At 36.2% G+C, this 23,499-nt stretch overlaps 1 protein-coding gene across 7 annotated transcripts in view; it reads right to left on the reverse strand.

Annotated features, from left to right (window-relative positions):
• Positions 1-23,499, reverse strand: part of FAM13A (family with sequence similarity 13 member A) — a 330,683-nt gene that overhangs the window by 46,147 nt on the left and 261,037 nt on the right. For all 7 annotated transcript variants that reach the window (XM_030819119.1, XM_004089016.3, XM_004089015.3 and 4 more), the window contains 3 exons: positions 17,654-17,695; positions 14,824-15,003; positions 8,181-8,367 (listed from right to left, as the gene is read on the reverse strand). In XM_030819119.1, the coding sequence (XP_030674979.1) occupies positions 8,181-8,367; positions 14,824-15,003; positions 17,654-17,695 (409 nt within the window). The remainder of the gene's footprint in view (positions 1-8,180; positions 8,368-14,823; positions 15,004-17,653; positions 17,696-23,499) is intronic.

A 23,499-nucleotide genomic window follows, 5' to 3' on the forward strand; every position in this document is an offset into this window, starting at 1 on the left:
TATTCACTTATCATAGATGAAAGGTAGGCTGTGGTTAGAACACAAAGATGGACCTTTGGTGTTATGCAAAGGAGGCAGTGGGGGAAAGCTGTTGGAATTCTTGATGAGATGGTCTTTAGATCAAAGTGATTTATGATCACACCACTCCACTTGTCCATTAGGTTCCATCACCTATCACTGACTCAAGAACATTGCTCCTGCAATGAATTCTCTTGCATCGTCATCTCCTCCTCTCTATTGGCTTGTCTTACACAAATATTCTGTAACATCACTGCCTTCTAAAAACTGTCTTCATCTTGTATTCTCTCCAACTGCTACCTCGTTTTTCTTCCCCCTTGTAGGGCAAAACCTGTTCAAAGACTTTCCATACTTGTAGTATCCAACTCATTTCCTCTTAGGCTTTCTTGAACCCACTTAATCAGGCTCTTCCCGCCTCTTCCCACTGATAGAGCTCCCATCAAGGTAGCTGTGGGTTAGCTAGATATATGTGAAATTATCACTCACTCCCTATTCCAATTTCTTTCTTCTAATTTTCTCTGGACCTAAATCTAATGAGGCTCTTGCCTCCATGTTGCACTGGAGATTGGCAGCAGCTCCTTCTTAGTCCCTTGTGGTGCTCCCTTCTCATCTGCTTACCCCCTAAATTTGGTTGGTCTCAGGGCTTAGTCCTTGGACCCTTTCTTTTTACCCTTTGTACTCAGTCCTTTGGTGTCAGCTTATCCACTCTCAAGGCTTTAAAAACCAACTGTGTGCCAAAGACTTCCAAAATTATTTATTTCATCTCTCCCTTGACCTCCAGATTAATATATCTAACTGCCTAGTTGAATTCTTTACTAGATTATGTCAATTATTTTACTTTAGTCCTTATCCATTTCTCATCACCCCATGCACTATACTTAACACAGTTGCCAGAGTGATCCTTTCATAAGGTATGTCACAAAATGGCTTCCTTCCCCTCTCAATCCTCTGTGGCTCCTCATCCTACTTAAGGTAACTGCTAAAGTCTTAAAAATGGCTATGAAGCTTTAGGTGATCAGGATCTCTGCTACATCTTTGACCTCATCTCCTACAATGCTCCTCTCAACTCTGTTCTAACCATGGCCACCTCTTGCCTGTCCTCAGAGGCTCAGCATGCTGCTCCCTCTGCCTGGATTTTCTCTCCCCAGATATCCTGATGGCTCATTCCCTCACCTCCTTCAGGTCTCTGCACAGGCATCATTTTCAGTGAGGCCTGACTCGAATGTCCTCTACGATATCGATCCTTTACCTCTTACCACTTTCCATCCTCTTTACCCTGCCTTATTTCTCTCCACAGCATGTATTGCCATCTAACTAGATATTTCTTTCTTATCTATCTCATTTTATGAGACTGTAAACTTCAGGAAGGCAGAGTGTGTGTCTGTTTTGATCACATTGTGTCCTTAGTGTTGAAAATAGTGCTTATCATATAGTTAGTTGTTGTTGTGATTGAAGGAATAAATAATTTTAAGTCAGTGGTTCACATTGTTGGGCTTTTTTACATTATATTTGATACCACCCAGAAAATCATGGTCATGTGGTTTTTGACAGGAGTTCTTGCGAGTTGTGTCACACTGAAAACAATGGTTGAAAATTGCTGCATTACGTAGATAATTGTTTTGTAGCAGCAGACATGTTCTGGAGAGGAAAGTGAGTAGAAGAGGCTTGGAGACATGTTGGCTGACTGTTTCAGTATTCCAGACTAGTTACAGTAAGAGCCTCAACTATGTAATGGCAATGCAAAAAGGGAAAGGAGATGCACATAATATTTTTTTAAAAAGCAGAATCAACTAAATTTGACACATGATTGAAATGTTGAAGGAAGGATGGAGGTGAGGAAAAGGAAAGGACTAAGGAGATGATGATGTGATTGAATCAGATCGGATTCTTGAATGAAAAAGAGATTGAGGAGATGATGAGTTTGGTTTCAACATGTTGACTTTAAAGTATTCTCTGAGGTGAACTGCAGACAGAATCCATCAAATGTTAATTTGTAAGTCATTTGTAGAGAGGTGACAACTGAAACCATAGAACTGGAGAAGCTCTGAAAGTTCAGATAGAAAAGAGATATGAGACAAAAATCTAGGTAACATTTAGATCCAAGCATGATTTATGGGAGCTTAGCCAAGGAAGGATACAGCAAAGAAGAAAACAGTCATTGTGGTATGAGGACAAGGAGAGGTCAACATCATTCAGACCAAGCGAGAAAGGGTTCAGACAAAGAGCCACAAAGTATCAAACACCCCAAGGCCTTGAGGAGGCCAAGAACTAGATGAAGTCATAGCACAGGGACCAGTCATAGCACAAAAGACCAGTAGAGACATTAAGAAAGGTTCTGTAGAGAACGGGATTGGGGTTTGGGTTGGGGTTGGGGATGGAATCTAGACTGTAGGGATTCATGTATAAATATGAAAAGAAGAATGGGGTCTGGGCATGGCACCTCACTCCTGTAATCCCAGCACTTTGGGAGGCTGAGGTGGGAGGATCATTTGAGGCCAGAAGTGTGAGACCAGCCTGGGCAACATAGTGAAACTCTGTCTCTACAAAAAATTTTAAAAATTAGCTGGGTGTGGTGGCACATGCCTATGGTCCCGGCTACTTGGGAGGCTGGGGCAGGAGGATCCCTTAAGCCCAGGAGTTGGATGTTGCAGTGAGCTTTGATCATGCCACTGTACTCCAGGCTGGATGACAGAGTGAGACTCTGCCTCTTAAAAAAAAAATAGAAGAACTGAAACTAACAAGTACAGACTGTCCAAAATGTGTGGTGGTAAAATGAAGAAAAGAGATTGGCCATCAGAGCAGAGGAAGCAGAAACATATTTACTGTGTTCAGTTTTACCTATTATTTAGCACATTTAGTTGCATTTAAATCTCACAAAAAAAACACAATCTCACAAAAAACTGCTATTTTACAGATGAAGTAAAAGGCTAAGTAACGTGCTTTACTTGCCATAGCTATGAAGTGAGATAGTTGGAAGTGAAATTCAGGTATGATTACAAGACCTATTCTCCTTTCTTGAACCTTGACTGAGATTTCATGTACACATGAAACTAAAAGGAAGTTGTTCATAGATAAGAGACCTATAGACTTTGTTTTGATTTTTATATATTAAATGTAATATTATAGAATTCATATAATCACACAGAACATATTTGGAGAGAAGAGAAACAATTACTTCTAATACTACTGCCACCACCATAATGCAATCACACAATCACATTTAGCTATATATCCTTTTAGCCTTTTTTCCTAGGAATGACTATATCATACATATATATGCATGCACTGTAGATATTGCTTCATAACCTATTTTTATATTGAAGGGCAGTACAGTGGAATCCCAGCTCCACCACTTACGTGTGACCTAGTTGTTTAATCTCCTATGCCTAATTTTCCTCATGATTAGAATGGGAATAATAATATCTACCTATGGATTATTGGGAGGATTAAAATTGAGAATATATGAAAAGCACTTAAAATATAACTTGTCAAATATTTTCTATTTTATTATATAATCTTCATAACTATAATTTTGAATCATTGCGGAATATTTTACTGAGTTGACATACAAATGTTACTCATCTGCTCTTCTACTTCTGAACATTTAAATTGCTTCTAATTCTCCATGATTATAAATAGCCTTGCGGTGAGCAAATTAATATATACGGTTTTTTTTATATTTAAGATTATGTACCTAGTGGGCGGGTGTGGTGGCTCATGCCTGCAATCCCAGCACTTTGGGAAGCCGAGGCGGGCAGATCAGTTGAGGTCAGGAGTTCGGGATCAGCCCAGCCAACATGGTGAAACCCCATCTCTACTAAAATACAAAAATTAGCTGGGCATAGTGGTGTGCGCCTGTAAACCCAGCTACTCAGGAGGCTGAGGCAGAAGAATCACTTGAACCCCAGAGGGGGAGGTTGCAGTGAGCTGAGATCGTGTCACTGCACTCCAGCTGGGCAATAAGAGTGAAACTTCATCTCAAACAAACAAACAAACAAACAAGCAAACAAAAGGGATTATGCACCTAGAACGGAGTAGCAGAAGTAGGATTATTGGATAAAATGCATGAATGTGTTGTGATTTTTGACTCAAAGTATTAAACTCTGCCCTAGAGTGGAAGTTTGGAGATAGAGACTTTTTTTTCTAGGCCAATGGAGATGAGCCAATAGAGAGGAAGTGTGCATGGGTAAATATGTTTTTATGCCGGTGTGAGGTAGGCTGGGAGATGGATGTAAAAAATAGAATTTCCAAAGATGCTTTTCACCTTAGAGGTTAGTTTTAGAATTTAGGAAACTTACTTTGTCATTTGAGCAGATAAGAAAATAAAATAGACAGAGAGCTAGAGAAATTCGGAAGTGAAGTGAGGGAAGTTGAAACAGAAGCTGGTCATTTCAGCTCTTCAAAGCAAAAGAGGAGATAAGGTTTTCTTCTGGGAGAGAAGGAAGGGGACAGGTATGAGCTTGGGGTTTAAGGAAAGGGAAAGGTTGAAATTGTGGCAATAATTTGAGATAAGGCAGTGCAGTCTGATGCCCAGACTGGTACCTCACTGCCCCTGATTTCTGAGCTCTGAATTATCTGTAGTTTCTCGGTCTCTGCTGGTCATGATATCCTCGAGAAGCAAAGGACAGAGAGAGAAAGGAGCCAGATAGTTCCCACTGTAAAGACACAAAATCTGTAAGACACTTTTCCAGATCTACACCATATTCTCCTCTTTGGCTCTGCTGTGGGCCAGCAAGATCACTGTGAAGCCATTTACTCACTGTCTTCAGTTACTCTCCTACCATCTTCTCCTGAAAATGGCTCTTGCTCCCATCTTTCTACCAACACTATTCTTACGAAGATCACCAGGGAGCTACATTTTGCTAATTTCAATGGTTGAACTCGCAGTCTTCTACTTGACCTATCATCTGATCCTCCTTCCTCTTTGAGTCCCTTGGTTACTCGGCTTCTAAGACACCAAACTTACCTCATTTTTCTTCTAGTTCTCTGGCTGCTGCTTAAGTTTCCTCAGCTGGCTTCTCATCTCCCCATTCTCTGCCTCAAGGCCTTATGCGAAGGCCTTTTCTATCCATATTCACTCCCTTGGTTATCTCAGCCAGTGTACTGGCTTTAAATGTCATTTACAATGCTCATGACTCCCACATTTGTATCTCTAAGGAGGACATTCTCCCGAAACTCTAGGCCCAGAAGCCCAGTTGCCTCTAATATCTCTTCTCTTAGATGTCTAATGGGCAGCTCAGTCTTTCCATGTCAGAAACTGAACTTAGGATATGACTCCCAAAATGTCTATCTTCCTCATCTCAGGAAATTGGCAACACCAGTCTCCCGGCTGCTCAGGCCAAAAATCTTGGAATCATCTTTGACTCCTCTTTTGCTTTCATACCCCACATTGAATCTGTCAGGTGATTTTGTCAATTCTATCTTCAAAATACATTCACTTTCTTACCCCACCTCTTCACCACTGCAGTGCACAACTCCAGGGGGAACCATTCATGTTTTAGTTGATGGGAACAGTGCTCCCTAGACCAGTGAAGGGTACAGCCCATGAGTCCATATAGCTGGCTCTTGTATCACCTCAGTTCAAGCCATCATCATCTCAAACCCAGATGACTGTAATGATTCCTAACTGGTCTCTCTGCTTCTGCCCTTGCCTGCTAATTGTCTGTTCTCAACAAAGCATCACCAAATTTAAGTAAGCCAGGTCACTGTTCTACTGAGAACTCAATGGCTTCTCATCTCACCCAGAATAAAGGAGGGGTCCTTACAAGGATCTATAAAGATCTATTTAACGTGCCCTGCCTTTCCATTCCCTCTTTCACTTTGCTCACGTTTCCAACCATAATGTTGTCTCTGTGGTTCCTTGAATATTCCAGAAAACAATTGCCTCAGAGCCCTTGTGATTCCATCAGTAAGTCTGGCTTCCTTACTTCCTCTAGTTCTTTATACTCAAGTGTCAAATTCTTGGAGAGGTCTCCTCTGATTATTCTATTTAAAACTGTATCCCTTGCCCCCTCACAGTTCCTGTCCCCATTCCCTGCATATTTTTTTCTTTCTAGTTGTTATCACTATCTAATATACTTTATTCTTTACTTATTTATCTTGGTTATTGTCTGTTTCCTGACTAGAATGTAAGCTCCAGGAAGGCAGAAATTGTTACCTGTTTTTCTCACTACTGTATCCACAGGATCTAAACTATTTCCTGCCACATAGATGACATATAATTATGTATAATTTTTTTAAGCTCTAGAAACAAATGTTTGGTCAGAATGTAAAGAACTTAAAAGGGGCTAGGGAAAGGTTTTGGAGGAAAGTTGGGGAGAGTAGAATTAGAAGGTTAAAAATAAGGGGGAAGTGAAGATACACAACTTAACATTCCGGATGTAGTCTTAATATTAGTCGTCGTTGTGTTCCCTGGCTCTTTGCTCTGTGGTTACTTGCAAAGATTAGATTTTTAAATTCATGGAATATAAGAGTTGGAAAACATCTTTGAGAACACCCTCACTTTACAGATGAGGAAGTTTTTCTTCTAAGTTGTATTGGCAGGGTTTTAAGTTATTCATTGCAACAAAGACACGGTCCACTGAGCTCACATGTGACATGCACAATCCTGGAATGCGGAAACTGGCAATTGAGGTAGGGGCAAATTCTTTCACATAAAAAACCCCAAATGGAATTAGGATCTTCCATCCCAGTGCTTTTCAGCACAGACCATGTCCATAGTTTTATCAGTAAACACATATTCTAAGGAGTAAATGTACTTTTCCACTTTCATTAACTATTACTATCTAACTTAAGACATTATTCTTGGTGGAAAAAAATTAATGGGTTAAATGAATGTAAAAAGGGATTCAAACTGAGAAGCCTGCTTCATAGCTTCTTTTCACACTATAAAGCCAAGTCTCAGACTTTCAGTCCCCAGATATCTCTTTGGCAGATAAGCAAATCATGGGCCAAATAGAGAGCTAATGAAGTTAATACATTTATTTTATTTAAATATTTACTTTTAACAACAAAAATGAAATCATCAGTGTTAAAAAATAGTGTGTCATGATTCCAAACTATAAATTCTTTGAGAATTGTACCAGTAAGTCCGAGGTAGATGATTATTTCTGTTCACTCTAGCTGATCAGTTTATTTCCAGAAACAATGCATCCAGACATTATGGGGGAAAAAAAATCCTAGATTTGCATTTACATATATTTTACTTATGGAAAAATTAGAAATCTTCTCCGAGCACATGCAGAAATTGACAATGAGAAAATAGGTGGCCCATGAATTTTATTGAATATATGAAAAACACAGCATGGAGCTAAAAACTGGTCAGAGACAAAGTACGTCAGAGGATTTGCACACCAAATAGTAGGAGAGGATATTGCCTATTTTTATTAGGGATTCCAGTTCATGTCATGTTATAAAATTTATCTTCAGGTTTTTGGGTTTGTTGTTTTTTTTTTAACCAAAGGGACAGACTTTGTGGCTTATTTTTCAGAGAAACTAATGCATAAAGGAAGAAGGATGATGAATGTTAATAGTTATACTGAACAAATATTTAGCCATTGATTAAACCACTTGTAAAAACTTATACTATGTATTGAATTAACGATCCAAGATCCAGGTCTGAGGCAACTACATAGGGATTAATTTCTTTTTGTTTCTGATTAACTTGGAAGAAAATACTTTAAAAGAGTATAGATTTGAAACGAAATGTCTGAACATGAAGAGATTTCTGAACACGAAGATAGCTGATCCTCTTTCACTGTGTATTTCACCTTGCTTTAAGTTCATTCATTAATTTATAAAACATATTCACTTAGACAAGAACAAATCGAATGGGGGAAAAAGAAGAAAAAATGCTTTATTGGCAATTTTATTTCAAAAACAAAATTTAAAAATGCTTGAAAAAAAAGAGAAAAAAACAATGGAAATCAGAGTGTGTGGTGCCTCTTGTTCCTTTGTAGAATATAATATTTCTTGGCCTTAATTTTTGTATTTATTAAAAACAAATACAAATATACATACACTTAGTAGCTCTAAGGTCTCTTCCAGAACTCATATTCTATAATGTTATAAAACTGAAGACCGAAATTACTTTTAATTTTTTTACAAAGCAAAGAGATGTAACATTTACTAACAAGTAAAATTTTATAGACATATTCACTTACCACAAGACCATCTTGATTGTCATGAAGCTCAGAAAATTTAGTACTGGATTTCTGACGTTTAGGCTTGCTCCTTTCTCCAGCACAACCAGAAGTATTTTCGTGTACTTTTTCGACTTCCTGAGTATTCAAAATACAATCATCAAGGTGGTTGAACCCAGAAGGAATATTTTCTTTGTTGGTAAGTCCCCTTGAATTGAGAAAAAAGCTTAATTTTACTTTAAAAGATCAAATGGTCATTTAATGATACTCTAACTACATCATATTGTACCTAGGAAATCCAAAGAGTGCCCAGAAATTCCAGTTTGCATCTCTGATCAAAATCTGAGCAGAGTGCCACTCCTGGGACTGCTTGGTGCCAAATAAATCACACTGAAAGAGAAATAATTCCTAGAGGCAAATTGGCAAGGGCTGTTTTACCAATGGACAGCTTTTGTATTTTACCAAAAGTAATTTGTATTCAAACAGGGAGAACAGTGCAAGTTTATACAAAAATTTCCTATTATTCACAGTAGATATTTAAATATATATATATATTTAAAATATATAAATTAATACAGTGTATGGAGAAAAATCTAAAAAGGAATTATATCTTCCATTTTAGTAGTGTAGAAATGTGTATTTCAATCTCACTGAATTATTAATAATCTTAGTAGAAATTGTATAAGTTAATAAAAACTATGGAGTACAAAGCATTTTTACTGAAATCTGGATTTGTTACTTCCAAGTACAGACCTCTTTCATGACACAGTTGTAGAAGTAGATATGAATGTCATAATTATAGAATTTAATTAATTTGATGTTCATGAAACAGTTTTAAGTATTAATATCTTAAGCATTCCTATAATAGGTTTTCACAAAAGTAAATTAGCAAACTGAGTTAAAAAAAAAAAGAAACAATATCATGGAACAAATAAAACCATCAGCACAGCACCATGGCGTGGTAAGGAACAAATAAATGAGTCTTTATTCTCCTCCTTCGTGGTATGAGTGAGTTAATGTACCTCCCTAAACACCTAAAACTGTATCTTGAAATAAATGAATTCTAAAGAGTAAAAATACACATCATATTTTACTACTGGCTCAACCATATCCCAAAATGAAAGATAACATTAAATATTTATTCTGAAATCTAAATTCATATCTTTAGACAGGGTATAACAGAGGAAAAATTATGAATTAAATACTATCATAATATTTTCAAAGTTATACTATCTTTGGTAATTTTTAACACTATATTTTAGTCTTTTTTCTACAACTTTAATGTGAAAATATATATTTAGTAAAATTATATAAAAGATTTATGCACATTTTAAGAGATATTCTAAGTACAAAGTAATTGAAGACAGGAGGAGAGGCTGATAGGGACTAAATGCAAGCATGTATACTCATGCACATGCTCCTCAATCCCTCCCCTCCACGCACTGAGAGCAGTGCCTTCTGTGGGTGGCTGGATCAATTTGGTGTAATTCCAAAACTCAAAAATTATTTATTTTACTATTTAAATTCTATCCTCTTATCACTCTTCATAGTTTTCCTAGCCTTTTTTTCTGTTTGTTTTTTATTTATTTTTAACTTTTGTGTGTACACGATAGGTGTATATACTTACAGGGTACATGAGATATTTTGATACAGGCATGCAATGCATAATAATTACATTACGGTAAATGAGGTATCCATTCCATCAGGCACTTATTCTTTGTATTACAAACAATCCAATTACACTCTTTTAGATATTTTTAATGTATAATTAATTTATTTTTTATTCTAATCACCCTGTTGTCCTACCAAATGCTAGGTCTTTTGCAAACTATGTTTTTATATCCATTAACCTAGCTTTCGGGGTATATGTCTACTTATAACTTTATTTCATTTTTATTTTTATTTATTTATTTTTTGAGACAGAGTCTTGCTCTGTCGCCCAGGCTGGAGTGCAGTGGTGCGATCTCGGCTCACTGCAACCTCAACCTCCCAGGTTCAAGAGATTCTCGTGCCTCAGCCTCCTGAGTAGCTGCGACTACAGGCATGTGCCACCACGCTGGCTAATTTTTGTATTTTTAGTAGAGATGGGGTTTCATCTCTGTTGGTCAGCCAACAGAGATGGCTGTTCTCAAACTCCTGCCCGCCTTGGCCTCCCAAAGTGCTGGGATTACAGGCATGAGCCACTGCGCCCAGCCCCAATTATAACCTTTAAATGGAGGACCTTTTAGGCTTTAAAGCTAGTATGGACTGACTTATGTACCCTCAAAATTCACATTTTGAAGTCCTAATCCCCAGTGTGACCATATTTGGAGACAGGGCCTTTAAGGAAGTAAATAAGGTTAAAAGAGTAATAAGGGTGGGACCCTAATCCAATAGGACTAATGTCCTTGTAAGAAGAGGGAGAGACATCAGGAGTGTGCACGCAGGGGAAGGGGCATGTGCAGACACAGTGAAAAGGTAGCCATCTGCATGCCAACGTGAGAGGCCTCAACAGAAACAGACACTTCTAGCACCTTGACCTTGAACTTACAGCTTCTAGAACTGTCAGAAGATAAATTTTTGTTGTTTAAGCCACCCAGTCGGTGGTATTTTGTTATGGCAGCTCAAGCAGACTAAAGACAACAGCTAAAAACTATTTTTAAAAATAAGAAAGTAAAGTTTATTTTATGATCTTTTTGAATAGTGAATGAATGACTAGAAAAAATCCTGTCAAAATAAATATATGAAAATCTGGCCATGCTGTTGTGCTCATGGACAAATCCTGTCCTCCTCTGAGGTAAGTCTTTGCTTTTAGGTGCATCCATGTGTCTCTTCTACTTCACTTTGTCTAATTTCAATTACACTATAGATCCATGAGCCTGGGTGCGATATCTGTTTTTCATCATTGAATCACCTTATAGTACTGGGTGCTCAATTATCACTGTTGAAGACTTTGGAGGCACTTTATTTAGATACAGCTCTGTATAAAACACATGGTTGTATTTCTTTAAATCTAATCTTAGATGGAGCAGGTGTACTCAATTCCTTCCTGCAATATTCTGTCAGATTTCAATCACATTTGACATAACTTGGATTTGACTGAATTTAGGTCTCTGGACCTCTCACTTTCATTATCTAGATTTATTTCCATATTTTTTCAGGATTTTCTCCTCACCCCTACATACCTACTTAATGTCCTGGCAATGCTGAACTATTTATTATTCCCCAAATATAGCCTGCTTTTCTTTTACTTTGCAGTAGGATTTTAATATAGTCTTTATATAACAAAGAAACATTTGGATCAATTTTCCGGTTCACTGTGTTTTTAGAAGATTGAAAATCATTTTCACTTAAATGATGCTTTGCTTTTAAAAATATTTATTATGATTTTTTTCAAACATATACAGAAGTAGAGACACTATCACAACAAACTTCCGTATACCCATCACCAAAATTTCACATTTCCATAAACTTGGCAGATAGTAGATTTTTTTACTAAATGAATTTAGCTGAATATTTTTACATAATATTTTATTATTACATAATGAAGATTAATTTGCTACAAAATTGTAGCAAATAGTAATATAAGTCTGATTATATTTCCTTATGAATTCAGACAAATAACAAATCGTTTGTACCTATTAATGAAGTTATTTGTAGTCTTTGTCTATCTTCGGTACTGCTATTTCAAAAATGGGCCACGATGACTTTAGTATGACTTTACTGACTCTTTTACTCATCTTGAAATATAGTCATCATTGGCTTCTTCCAGAATATTTTTTAATTTGTTGCATCTCTAAGTTACTAGAGGCAAAATAATAGATAATAATACAAATAGATTTCTATGTTTCTAAACACTTTTTTTTTTTTTTTTGAGACGGAGTCTCGCTGTGTTGCCCAGGCTAGAGTGCAGTGGTGCAATCTCGGCTCACTGCAAGCTCCGCCTCCTGGGTTCACGCCATTCTCCTGCCTCAGCCTCTCTGAGTAGCTGGGACTACCAGGCGCCCGCCACCACGCCCGGCTAATTTTTTGTATTTTTAGTAGAGATGGGGTTTCACTGTGGTCTCGATCTCCTGACCTCGTGATCCGCCCGCCTCGGCCTCCCAAAGTGCTGGGATTACAAGCGTGAGCCACCACACCCGGCCTCTAAACACTTTTTAACCACTTCAGAAAGCTTATAGTTTTGAATAGAGTATTACAGCCTAGCTTAATCTTTCCTTATTTTTTGAGTAAAAACTTGTGAAAAATCTTAAATGAATGAATTGTATAGAAGCATATACTATGTCAAACTCATTGACTGTAGGCTATATTAATGATTCTTGATCTTCTTATAATTTATGACATGTTCATGACTCTCCTGTAGATACTGGAGAAGACCTTTATGGCGGCTCATTGAAAGGAAGGTTAAAAGAGAAATCTAAGACCAAAGAGGAGATGCTGAAAGAATCAGCCTGCCGGAAAAGTATTTCAAGCAAGCAGATGAGCAAAAGTAAAGAGTGGAGCTGGGAAGAAACAAGTGGAATGAGAGCACTGGATCAAAGAAGGTGAGTGAAAGGATGACAGAACCCAGCATGAAGATGAGGGGAGAGGGGTTGCAGGAAATGACTACTGACCTATGGTCAAAGCTGGGCCAGACAAAATTAGTGGATCTGGGGGTTTTGAGAGATAAGGGTCTCACTCTTCCAAAGACCTGGAGAGCTAAGAGAAGCCATTCAGTGTGGGCTGGGAGTTGAAGGACTATCAAGACACGATTGTGTCATAGTGTGCCAGGTTAGGTACTGTTTGTACCCCAAGATTCTCTTACTCAATGCCCAACTGTGATTTGACCAGGAGGAGTGGTGAAGGGAATAGCAAGAGAAGAACAATTAAGGGAAAGGCTAGGGTTTCATGGGTATAGTCTTCACACCATCACTCAGCTACCATTCCCCATCTCCTTTTGTTCTCCTGATGCTGCTAGTAAAAAACAATCAAGATAACTTATGCTAGAAATGTCCCTGGGCTGGGGAAGCTCTCTATTTAAATTCTTCAGGAGAGGTGAGGCTGTGTTTCACATTTCCCTGCCTTGTCTGGCCCCTATCTGTTTTTACCTCCACTGTCCTCCCCCAGACCTGCTGCTGCCAAGCATCCACCAACAGCACCATCACTCTCTGTTCTCTCTCATGCTCCCCACCACTTCCCACCTCCACCTGCTAGCCCTCTGTCCAAACAAAGAGGGTGGAAAGCAGGATATCGTGACACACTGAGGATATTTTTAAAATGCAAAGTGTTGCTACATGCTACATACTCCTCAGCGAAAAATGAGGCAGAGGATAAGAACAGTGTTAAAGGAATAATTTGTGCTTTCTCTATAACACATTAGAGGTAGTACACAAACTAATTATACTTCTAAACACTTTCTATAAACATGTCAGTAGCTCATTTTTAAATGTAAATATCTCATGTCATGCCACAGGAGAAGAAATGTAAATATCTCCTGTATTATACTTTTTCTATTTTCTAAATGGAATATTACAACTATTCTATCCACCAGCTCCATGAAAATTTATTTTAAAAGTACTGCATATGCTACTTGTAAATCAGTGGGTTATATTATTGATACTGCTTTATTTCTAAAATTACTTTGCTGATATAGCCCTTAAACATCTCGGTGAGGTATAGCATGAAACTTATTTATACTGTTTATCTTTCCTGTTTTTCTTTAAGCGAAAAAAAGTTTTTTTTCTTTTTCCATAAAGGGTTTAATGTAGATTATGAGTCTAAGTGAAAAAGAATGAAAATGAGGGTGTGGGACTATTATATATTCATAAAAATTAAAAATTAAGAAAAGAAAGAAAAAGAATGAGGGGGCCTAGGGTCTGGTTCAGTTTAGTTTCTGACATTTAATAAGGAGTTCAAAACAACAACCATAAAGAGGCTAAAGGCCATAGTCAATAAAAATAACCTTGGAACTTTCAGGGAAAATATATGAGTATCTGAATAGTCTATTCTCTATATAAATTTATTTTCCTTGACAATTTAAATCATGATTATTAAATAATATAAATGGTAATTGTTCATCTGTATTTTATTAAATCTTTTTTCATGGAGAATAAAGCTCTTTGTAACACTATTCTTAAAATTCATACTATGGGAATGCCTTAAAACTAGTGATTATAATAATAAACAACTTAAGCTTTTCATTTTTTTAGTAGATTTAAGCCCAACCTTTCTTATACTAAAACATAATCAAATGTCAGAGTATTATAGTGATATCTGACTGTTTAATCACGTAAATATAATGGAGAGGTCAGCTGCTTCATAAACAAGTCTAAATAGTCAACTTAATGTTGTCTAGCAAGAAAAAAAAATACCTCTGGACAAGCATACAGTAACTTTCTCTGCCCATGGTTCAGAATCCCTCTAAATAAGATATTTATGAGGAAGCCATAGGGTGTATTCAATCAGAGGTGGCTTCTAACAACATACCAAATGTCTGGATGAAACGGAAATATTTATGCAATTACCTATGAATTTCCAAATGTAGCTAAGTTTAGAATGGACAAACTGAAAACTCTTGAAGTTTTAACCTAAATACTGAAATGGGAGAGGACCAGGAGGTATGACTATAACACAGTGACTAATTTGGGTGTATATTTTTTTTAAAAAGAGAAAACTCAAGTAAGAGGAAGAATCAATGCCAACTCACTTGTCTCTCCCACGTCGAACTTCATCCTGCTCCTTGGACTGGCGGCGGCGTTGTCTGGCAGATGTGGCAGAAGATGCTGATGGTGTTCCAGATTCTGAGTCCTCTGAACTTTGACCTCCAGAGTTATTAACATCAAAAAGATGTTGTTCTACAGCTGATCGGATGGTTCTTTCTAAGAGTCTGGCAAAAAAGAATGCAGAGTCATTCAAGCAGTCAAGTTCATCAGTGATCACCTTAAAAAATATGTGCCTACAGTTTTGGCAACATCTGTATTTCCAGTGGAAGGTCTTTAGAACTTCATGAGCAAAGAGAGATGATGAGGCATTAATCTAAAAAATATCTGCATTATGTGTTAAAACCAAAACTAAACGAAAACAATTCTGCCAATTTAACAACTTTCTCATCTTTGTGAAGCTAAGTATTGCTGAAATGCTCATGGCAAGTCTAGTAACAATTATGAGGCATTCAGGAAACGGGTCAATTAATGTAAGGAAGAATGAGGAAAGATTTTTTTTTGCCCTCATAGAATAATAGTAGACCTATTCTTACAAAGGCAATTTCATACCAATTCTACAGAGGAAGAGAGAGTGATTTGCAAAGCAAACTGGCACAAATAATTTTATGATGCCTATTATCTATTTAGAATCTAAGACAAAATTATATGAAAATAATGATATTTGGGGAAAAAACTCACCAGAACAATTGGAACTCATAACAGCATGGCATAATCTTTCCTATCCTCTATTCAATTAAATTGTGATGTTTATAATTAAAGTTGTATTCATGCAAACACCCCAAAACATATTATTGAAATTGGAAGGATAGATTTACTTTGTTCAACATGAGGAAAACACATAAGCACAAAGCGCTGAAAAGGGCATGGTAAGCTATAAATGGAATCATTTTTAAAGCTGTAGAATCTTTCAAGGTGTGTAAACCTTTTAGCACCACATTATTTCCAAATAAGCTGGTATGGAAAGCTCTTAACTCAGACTCCTCAAACCATGTTTTTCTTCGCTTGAAAAAGAACTATATATATATATTCTAAATGCTCAGGCTGAGAAGTATCATTTACTTAAATAAACTGTGTTTTGAGAACTTAACTAATTTCAGATTTTTCAAATGCAGTTTTATAATTGACTCAGTTATCTTATTCAAATTTTATTAAAAATATTTTAAGATAATGAGGAAGTATAGTCCAATTAACTTGGGCATTGGAACTTTTATACATAGAACTCCATGTCTCAAATGACTCAAGATTATTTAATCGCAGTACAGAGGATTGTGAGTAAATTAATATACACATAAGAGATATACATAATATATAAATAACATATGAGGATGCCATAAAATGCATTACATCAGAGGTGGCTTCCTACAACATACCAAACATCCAGATGAAAGTGAAATATCTAAACAGAACAACCCTGCACCTTTTCCAAGCTATACAAGACCCATAAGGAAAGGTTATTAGGAAATGAAAAAGGCAGGAACATGTCAGCCTCGGTGCAGTTCTTGAATATCTTTGAAACTGAGAAAGCTAAAGGAGGTCAGTCCTGCCCTCTGATTGTTTTCTCTCCCAACAAGGAATTAAGAAAATGGAAATCCATCCTGTTAGATCCAAATTCATTTCAACTAGTGCTTCTTCTAACTCTTCTCTCTTCTCCCTATCACACCACGTCTACCCCACCTCCTACACCTGATCCTTGCCAAGAGAAGATGCTCCAAAGAGGCCCACTCATGTCCCAGCAAATAAGGAGAACAGGTAGGTGTGATGGAAACATATGTGGGCAAGGAGCTGTTCCGTCATTCAATGACTATTTATTTAGTGCCTAATATACGCCAGAAACTTTTCTAGGCAGTAGGGAGATAGCAAAGAACATGACAGACAAGCTCCTTGTATTTACAGAGCTTACATTCCTGTAGGGCAAGATAGATAATAAAGAAATAATGTAATTTCCAATAGTAATAAGTTCTCTAAAACATTGAGTAAAGTGGTGGCAAGTGAATATGGGTAGTTAGGAATAGAATACTGGATAAGATGACACTTGAACAAGGAGTGAATGAGAAGAAAGTGCTGGCCAGGCTGAGGAACAGCCAACACAAAGGCTCTGAGGCAGCAATAAGGTTGGCCCTCCATGGGAACAGCAGGTCATGTGGCTGAAGTGTAATGAGTAATATGGTCAGAGGCATTAACAAGGACTGATAACTGGAGTTTAGGTTTAGTCTAAGTGTCAGTGGAAGACTTTGGAGGAAATGGCATGTGATGACATAATTAAGAGACTACCGCCACTGCCCTGTGGACCAGGGACTTGTTGCCATCACTAATTTGCTTTCTTTTCTGCATCCCTATTAGACTGTAACATCCCTGAAGACAGGGCCCAAGGCGTCCTTGACATTACACATCTCACATGCGCCTGACGTGTTGCAGGCACTCAGTCAATGTAGGTTCAGTCAAATGAACTAAGGAGGGAGTAAAGACATGATTAATGGTTTAAACTAATTACATTATACATTGCAAGATGTCTCCCAAAGCACATTAGATTACTTGCTAACATTAATTGATCCTGGCATTATTTTTAATGAAGTAAACAAAAAGCTCGTATTTTCCAATGTTGGAGTTGTCTGTAGGAACACACATATAGAAGCTCAAATAAGAATACCTATGTAGTCCTCTCCTCCATATAGTTTAAAAGTCACTGGCTGCTTATTATCTGAATCTTCCAATACTGTACACCATTAGAGTTGCTTTTTTTTTCTGTTTAATAAGTGGGGCAGGGCATTAAAAAAAAAAAACCCAAAGCCCAAAAACCCAACCCAAATAACTTACTCTCCGGTTGCAGACACATTGCTGACTTGGGGTACATGAGCACTGCAGAAAAGAAGCAAAGAGAAAGAAAGTCAGGTTAGATGAAAGATCAGAGATGATGAACCAAACATGTGAAGCGGATCGCAGGCTGAAAGAAATTAGCTCAGTCCCAAGTGATCCTCAAAACAATGTTTAACCATCCAATGAAAGATGCTCATTTTCACTTGTTTCTAGAAATGGAGATGGCCCTTTTTGCTTATAACAGTGGCTTTTTCTCCTTTTAAAAGTTGTCCAAGGCAGACAATTCTATAACTAAATTTGGAAAACCATCTCTTAGCTGTCAACCTATTGCCACATCAGCCCTAGTTCAAGGTCTTTTCATTTTCCTAAAATGTTAATTGTGGCCAAGTGCCTTCCTGCCACCTGCTTCACCTATTTCTATCTTTCCCCAGCCCAAATCCATTCCCTTTCTTCTCCTCTTAGGCCAGGAAACAGAACATCTTTCTAATACTCTGCTGTCAACAGGCAGAGGGCAGTGGGGACCACAGGGATAGAGAACAAGGGACCAATATCGTTTTCTCTATGACTATTTCTAAACCATCTTTCCGAAGCCACATTTTCTTCCTAAGTTTCTCAGGATGGAAAGCATCTCAAACTCTGTCATGTGTCAGCTTAACATCTAATTTACAATGTTTTTGTTGAGCACTTACAAATTTTCATGATTTTCACATTTTTTTAAAGCCTGAATTCTTTTAAAAGTATTGAGAAGTGGTCAACACAAAGTAGAATGATAAAATTACAAAACACTATCAGGTTAGCACGCTTCAGAACTTTCCCCCTCATGCCTGCACTTATGTTCACATAACCACAATGAGTGTTGAGGCTGACAGCTATTTTAATTGTATTAACACATTACATTCTCACAATCTGCCCTCTAGTGTTTAGTTGGCTTGTGAATCAAGATTTAAAAGTGTCTATCCTTTAAAAAAAGAGGTTAAACATTGAGCAGATTTGAGAGAATCTTTAGTTGTGTCAAACTATAGTTCTACCTAATAGGCCTAATAGTTCTTTTCTTTCTTTGTAGAACACATTCAAAGAAAATCAAAGTTGTTAAGGACCAATATTGATAGTTGTCTTTCAATTACTCCAAACATTCTAATTTATACGATATAATTTTCAACATATGAATATATCGCTTGGGAATCATCTGTCAGGTTTTTCTCCCATGTAAGTGTATATCTCATCTCTTTCAATGTAGAATCTCAAAGCCTCAAGGGACTGTATAATATTTCTCATTTTCTTTCATCACACTCCCTCCCACTACCACCACCATCATGTCTTCCATAGTACTCATTATCCCAGAGGTGATCAAAAAATGTTTACTCTTTCGCCCAAGATAATTTTCTTTAGTTAAAGCTGTAGCTCTTTGTTATGGCCACAGACCACGGCTGAAACCCACAAAAACCACGTAAAATCATGTGATTAGGTAAAAGGGAAGCTGATTCAAATAAGTATTAAATAATTAAGAAGATAAGTAAATAAATTCAAACACCCTAAGACTTACTGAGTACTTACTATGTTCCAGACACTGTGCTAAGTACTTTTATATAGTTTCTTTTCACTTATTATTTACAATAACCCTATGAAGAGGTACTACTGTTTTCCCTGTTTTCAGATGAAGAGGTTAGAAAGGTTAAATAACTTACCCACAGCCATAGAACCAAGAAATAAGATGAGCTAGGATTTGAACCAAGAAAGGTTTTAGCTCAGAGTCTAGCCTCTTAATCACTCCACTAGCTTGTCTTTCAATCCATTACTCACTACAGTCATCTTTGGACATGGAGGCCTGGCCTTAAGTATTTTACTTTGCTTTTAATTACAACAATTTCTCCTCTGCCTCACAATGCCTGTTATTCATAGTGGTTCCCAGGCTCCATAACCAACAATAAACCCCTTTCTGCTTTCTGCCTTTAACTGGAACAAGCAGTCTTTGCTTTTGCTACTTTGTGGCTCACCCTCTGTAAATTCAACAATATATAATTAACTCCTATACTCCACTTCTCAGTACAGTTACACAACCTTGGTTTTGAGAGCAGGGACCCATGTGAGTAATGACTCGGGGAAAACCCAGAAGAGAGTAAAGAATGTGGATCTGCTACATGCTAAAAAACATTCCAAAGACATGGCATTAGTCTGTTAGTCCTCTATGCCATCTCAGAACGAAGACATGTATTTCCTCTCCTCCTTTCTACATCCTTTTGAACTGTCTTCTTTTTGACTATTAAAGCAGATCCTGATGTTCTGATGTTTATTTTCTACGAAGGGAGGGTGAAGAAAGAAAGGCAAGAAAGAAAAAGACAGGGAAACAACAAACAAGATGAGGTTCTGAGACTTCTCTTTAAATAAGTGTTTCTTCATTCTTAATGTGCACAGGAATCACCTTGGCGCTTGTTAATACAGACTGTGATTCAGCAGGTCTAGGTCTTGGGAAGGGGGAAGCTGAGACTGCATTTCTAATAAATTCCTCAGTGATTCTAATACTGTTGGTTTGTGGAAGACACTGAGTGGCAGAGGCTCTATATCCTCGCAACTAAAATTCTTTAAAACTTCAATTACTTAAATATCCCAATAATGATTTTTAAATATTGTAATCTAAGTCATGAAGGTATGATACGGAAAAGTCATGTTAACCTCAGTGAATAAAAGTCAACACATCGAAATTTCTCCAACAGCTTAAAGAAAAATGACCTGAACCATCTAAATCAGTTGTAGAGCACATTTCTCAGAATACAAAAGTAAACGAATAAATCGATAATAAAACCAAGTAATTAAATCTATTCATATTTTTGCTAGTATATTTATTTTAGGACAGTTTTAGAATAAAGTGTGATTTTTTAATAGTCCTTTGGAATTTCTGGCATATTTAACTAGTCTATAATTTCAGCTTCTTTTAATAGAATTCCTATAAATAAAGTATTATGAGAAGATATTTCCATTGGTAATCAGAAAAGAAAGTTCTGGTCTTGGCTCTGCAGTTGATTAGACAAAATCACTGGCAGGTTGTTGGTTAGCTTGGCTGCATTGGGTTGGTTTCTTCGTATAGAAAATGAAAGGTCTGGCTAGTGATCTCTGTGGTTTCTTTTACCTCTAAAAGAAACCTCAAAAAATTGTTCTATCTCAGGTTCAAGCTTACTGCCTAAAGTTTACATGATTACAAAAGGTTATGACTGCATATTTAGTTTTATGACATAGTATCAGATAAATTTATGGTTTATTAGATTCCAAAGTAACTTTGGTATTTAGTCAGGCATCCACCGCCATAGTTCATGTGGGATGTACTTAACAATTCACCCTTAACAACATTTGAAAGAATATTTAACAAAAGCAATAGAGATTTCTTCCATAACTAAGACACTGACAAAAAGGCAATAAGCATTTAAACAATAAGCAAATAAGCCAAAGTGAAAGATAAAGAAATTTCCTTCTTCATCTGTATGTAGCTTGCTTTTTATCCTCTACGGAGAGCTAAGAATAATGAATTTTTTTTCAGCGTCCTTGACTGATTTGCTAAGAAAATTTCTTACTTATGCATTATAAACAGTTGGATATGGAAACGTTCATTTCCTAATGTTGACAAAGCAAGTATTTAAAATGGAAAGAAAGATGCCCACTCATATGCAGATCCCAGTTCTATGGCCAAATTAAAACCTAAGCCTACTGTTAGTGATGATGCAACTGAATATTCTATTGGTATGGTCATTTAAAATAGATTCTAAGCCTACTTTGAAATATATTCTATGACATATTGAAATATCTTTCATCTTTATTTTTATTAGCTAAACCCAAAGTATATTTCCTTAAGCCAATTATGCTCAGCAATATTAGTCTGTAAAATTTGCATGTGATAAGATGCACAGATGCCTGTTGACAAGTGATTCTTTAATTAAATCTCTTGATTTGAAATAAAAAAGCATACATTTAAAAAGAGGTTTCAAATCTACAAAATGGAGACATCTTGAAAAGCATGTGTTCTCTTTTCTGTGCGTTGTCTTCTTTCAGTATGTTCTCCTCTATGGCATATAAAATTCTGCCTGTAAAATGTTACCGTTTTATTAGGAGACATGAGGTCTAACAAAATTATCAGTTTCTCTAGGATATAATATTTAAATTTACTCTATTTTTTTAATTGAGCAAGGATTAAAAAGACAATTATGAGATGCTTGCTTAAATAAACCTAAGGATAAATCTCATGTAACAATCATCAAAATAGCCTAAAATTCTTAATTTGTCAATTTAACAAAATATAGTATTTTTAGTATCATCTTAAAATATGGTAAGTTGATATGCAGCATCAACATTATACATCTATAACAACGCACATATTTGTTGTGGTATAATGGCTTTCTAAATTAAATTTGGTTCATAATTTTAGTGCATTCTTCATAGTGTCATACATTAAAACAATTCAATCCTCAATATTTATTCCTTTTGTTTTAACCTTTAACTATGATTATCATATGCAGAACTTTAATGGAACATTTGTAGGTATTTAAACTCTGATAAAAGTTGCATCATCCTTTTGCATCATTACAGACATTTTGGGTAGCCTCAAATCTTGGTTTAAAATTGAATACTGTGCATAATATACTAGAATATAAATTGAAAACATACTACATGGATATAACTCAAAAAGAGGAAAATATTTATCCTCATACCTTCTCTAATTCACATTTCCTATTCTTTTAAATAGCCTGATTTGAAGAAAAAAATTACTCTTCACAGCTATATCTTAATACTATATTAAATTTATTCTAACAAATCAAATATAACCCATCAAAATGTCAGAATACTCATCTTTTATACAGCTTCTTTTGACAATTATTGATGTTTTCAATTTTATATATTTAGTATGTTTTAGCATAAAAAGAAATTGAAATTTTAGTCTTTACACTAAAGTCCATATTAACAAAATTATAAAATGCAATGGATAATTCACTTACATACTGTATCCCTTTTCCATTTTACAGAAAATTGAAGATCAGAGAAGTTAAGTATCTAAGTTTACACAGCTCCATTCTATCTATGTAGTCTGGCTTCAGAGTATGTCCTTGATGCTCTGAACAATCTTTACTCTCAAATAATGCTGCTATTTACATAAATTGTTGGCTATACCTCTAGTTACTTCATTAGAATTAGGTTACTAAAAGTGCTTTTTTTGATTCAAATAGATTTTCTCCAAATTTATATAATGCAGAAAATTTTTATTTCACTAAGGTTTTCATGTTTATTAGTTTCAAATTGCATGAAGTGTTTTCTAATCTTTTAAAAAATTATTATAATCCTTACAGTAAACTTCAATTATGATTATTAGTATCATCTCCCATTTTTCTTAAGCTTATCAAGAATGTTCTATCTTGTAATTTTCATTTTTAGTCTCAAAGAACCAGCTCCCGAATTCAAGTATCAGTTCTGCTCGTTTTCTGTTTTCTTTTATTATTAATGATTTTAGGTTTCAAAGAGGTTGCTTTTTCTTCCTTTCTATAACTTCTTATTCTGAATGTGTGGCTGATTTATCTTCAATCTTGTGTTAGGTTAACTCTTAAAAAAGTTTAGACTTTATTCTATAAATTCTGATATATACTTTTTCTTTATTTTCTTAACAGTATGCACTTGAGATTCTTATTTACTCTTTGAGTTATCCCCCTCCTCCTGTCCCCTTACAAGAGTTTTCATTGGTTGATTGAAAGTTTTTGTCATTACAGGAAGGGGAACATCACACTCCACACTCTGGGGACTGTTGTGGGGTGGGGAGCGGGGGGAGGGACAGCATTAGGAGATACACCTAATGCTAAATGACGAGTTAATGG

The sequence above is a fragment of the Nomascus leucogenys genome, chromosome 9, assembly GCF_006542625.1.
Source record: "Nomascus leucogenys isolate Asia chromosome 9, Asia_NLE_v1, whole genome shotgun sequence".
Classification (NCBI taxonomy): Eukaryota; Metazoa; Chordata; class Mammalia; order Primates; family Hylobatidae; genus Nomascus; species Nomascus leucogenys.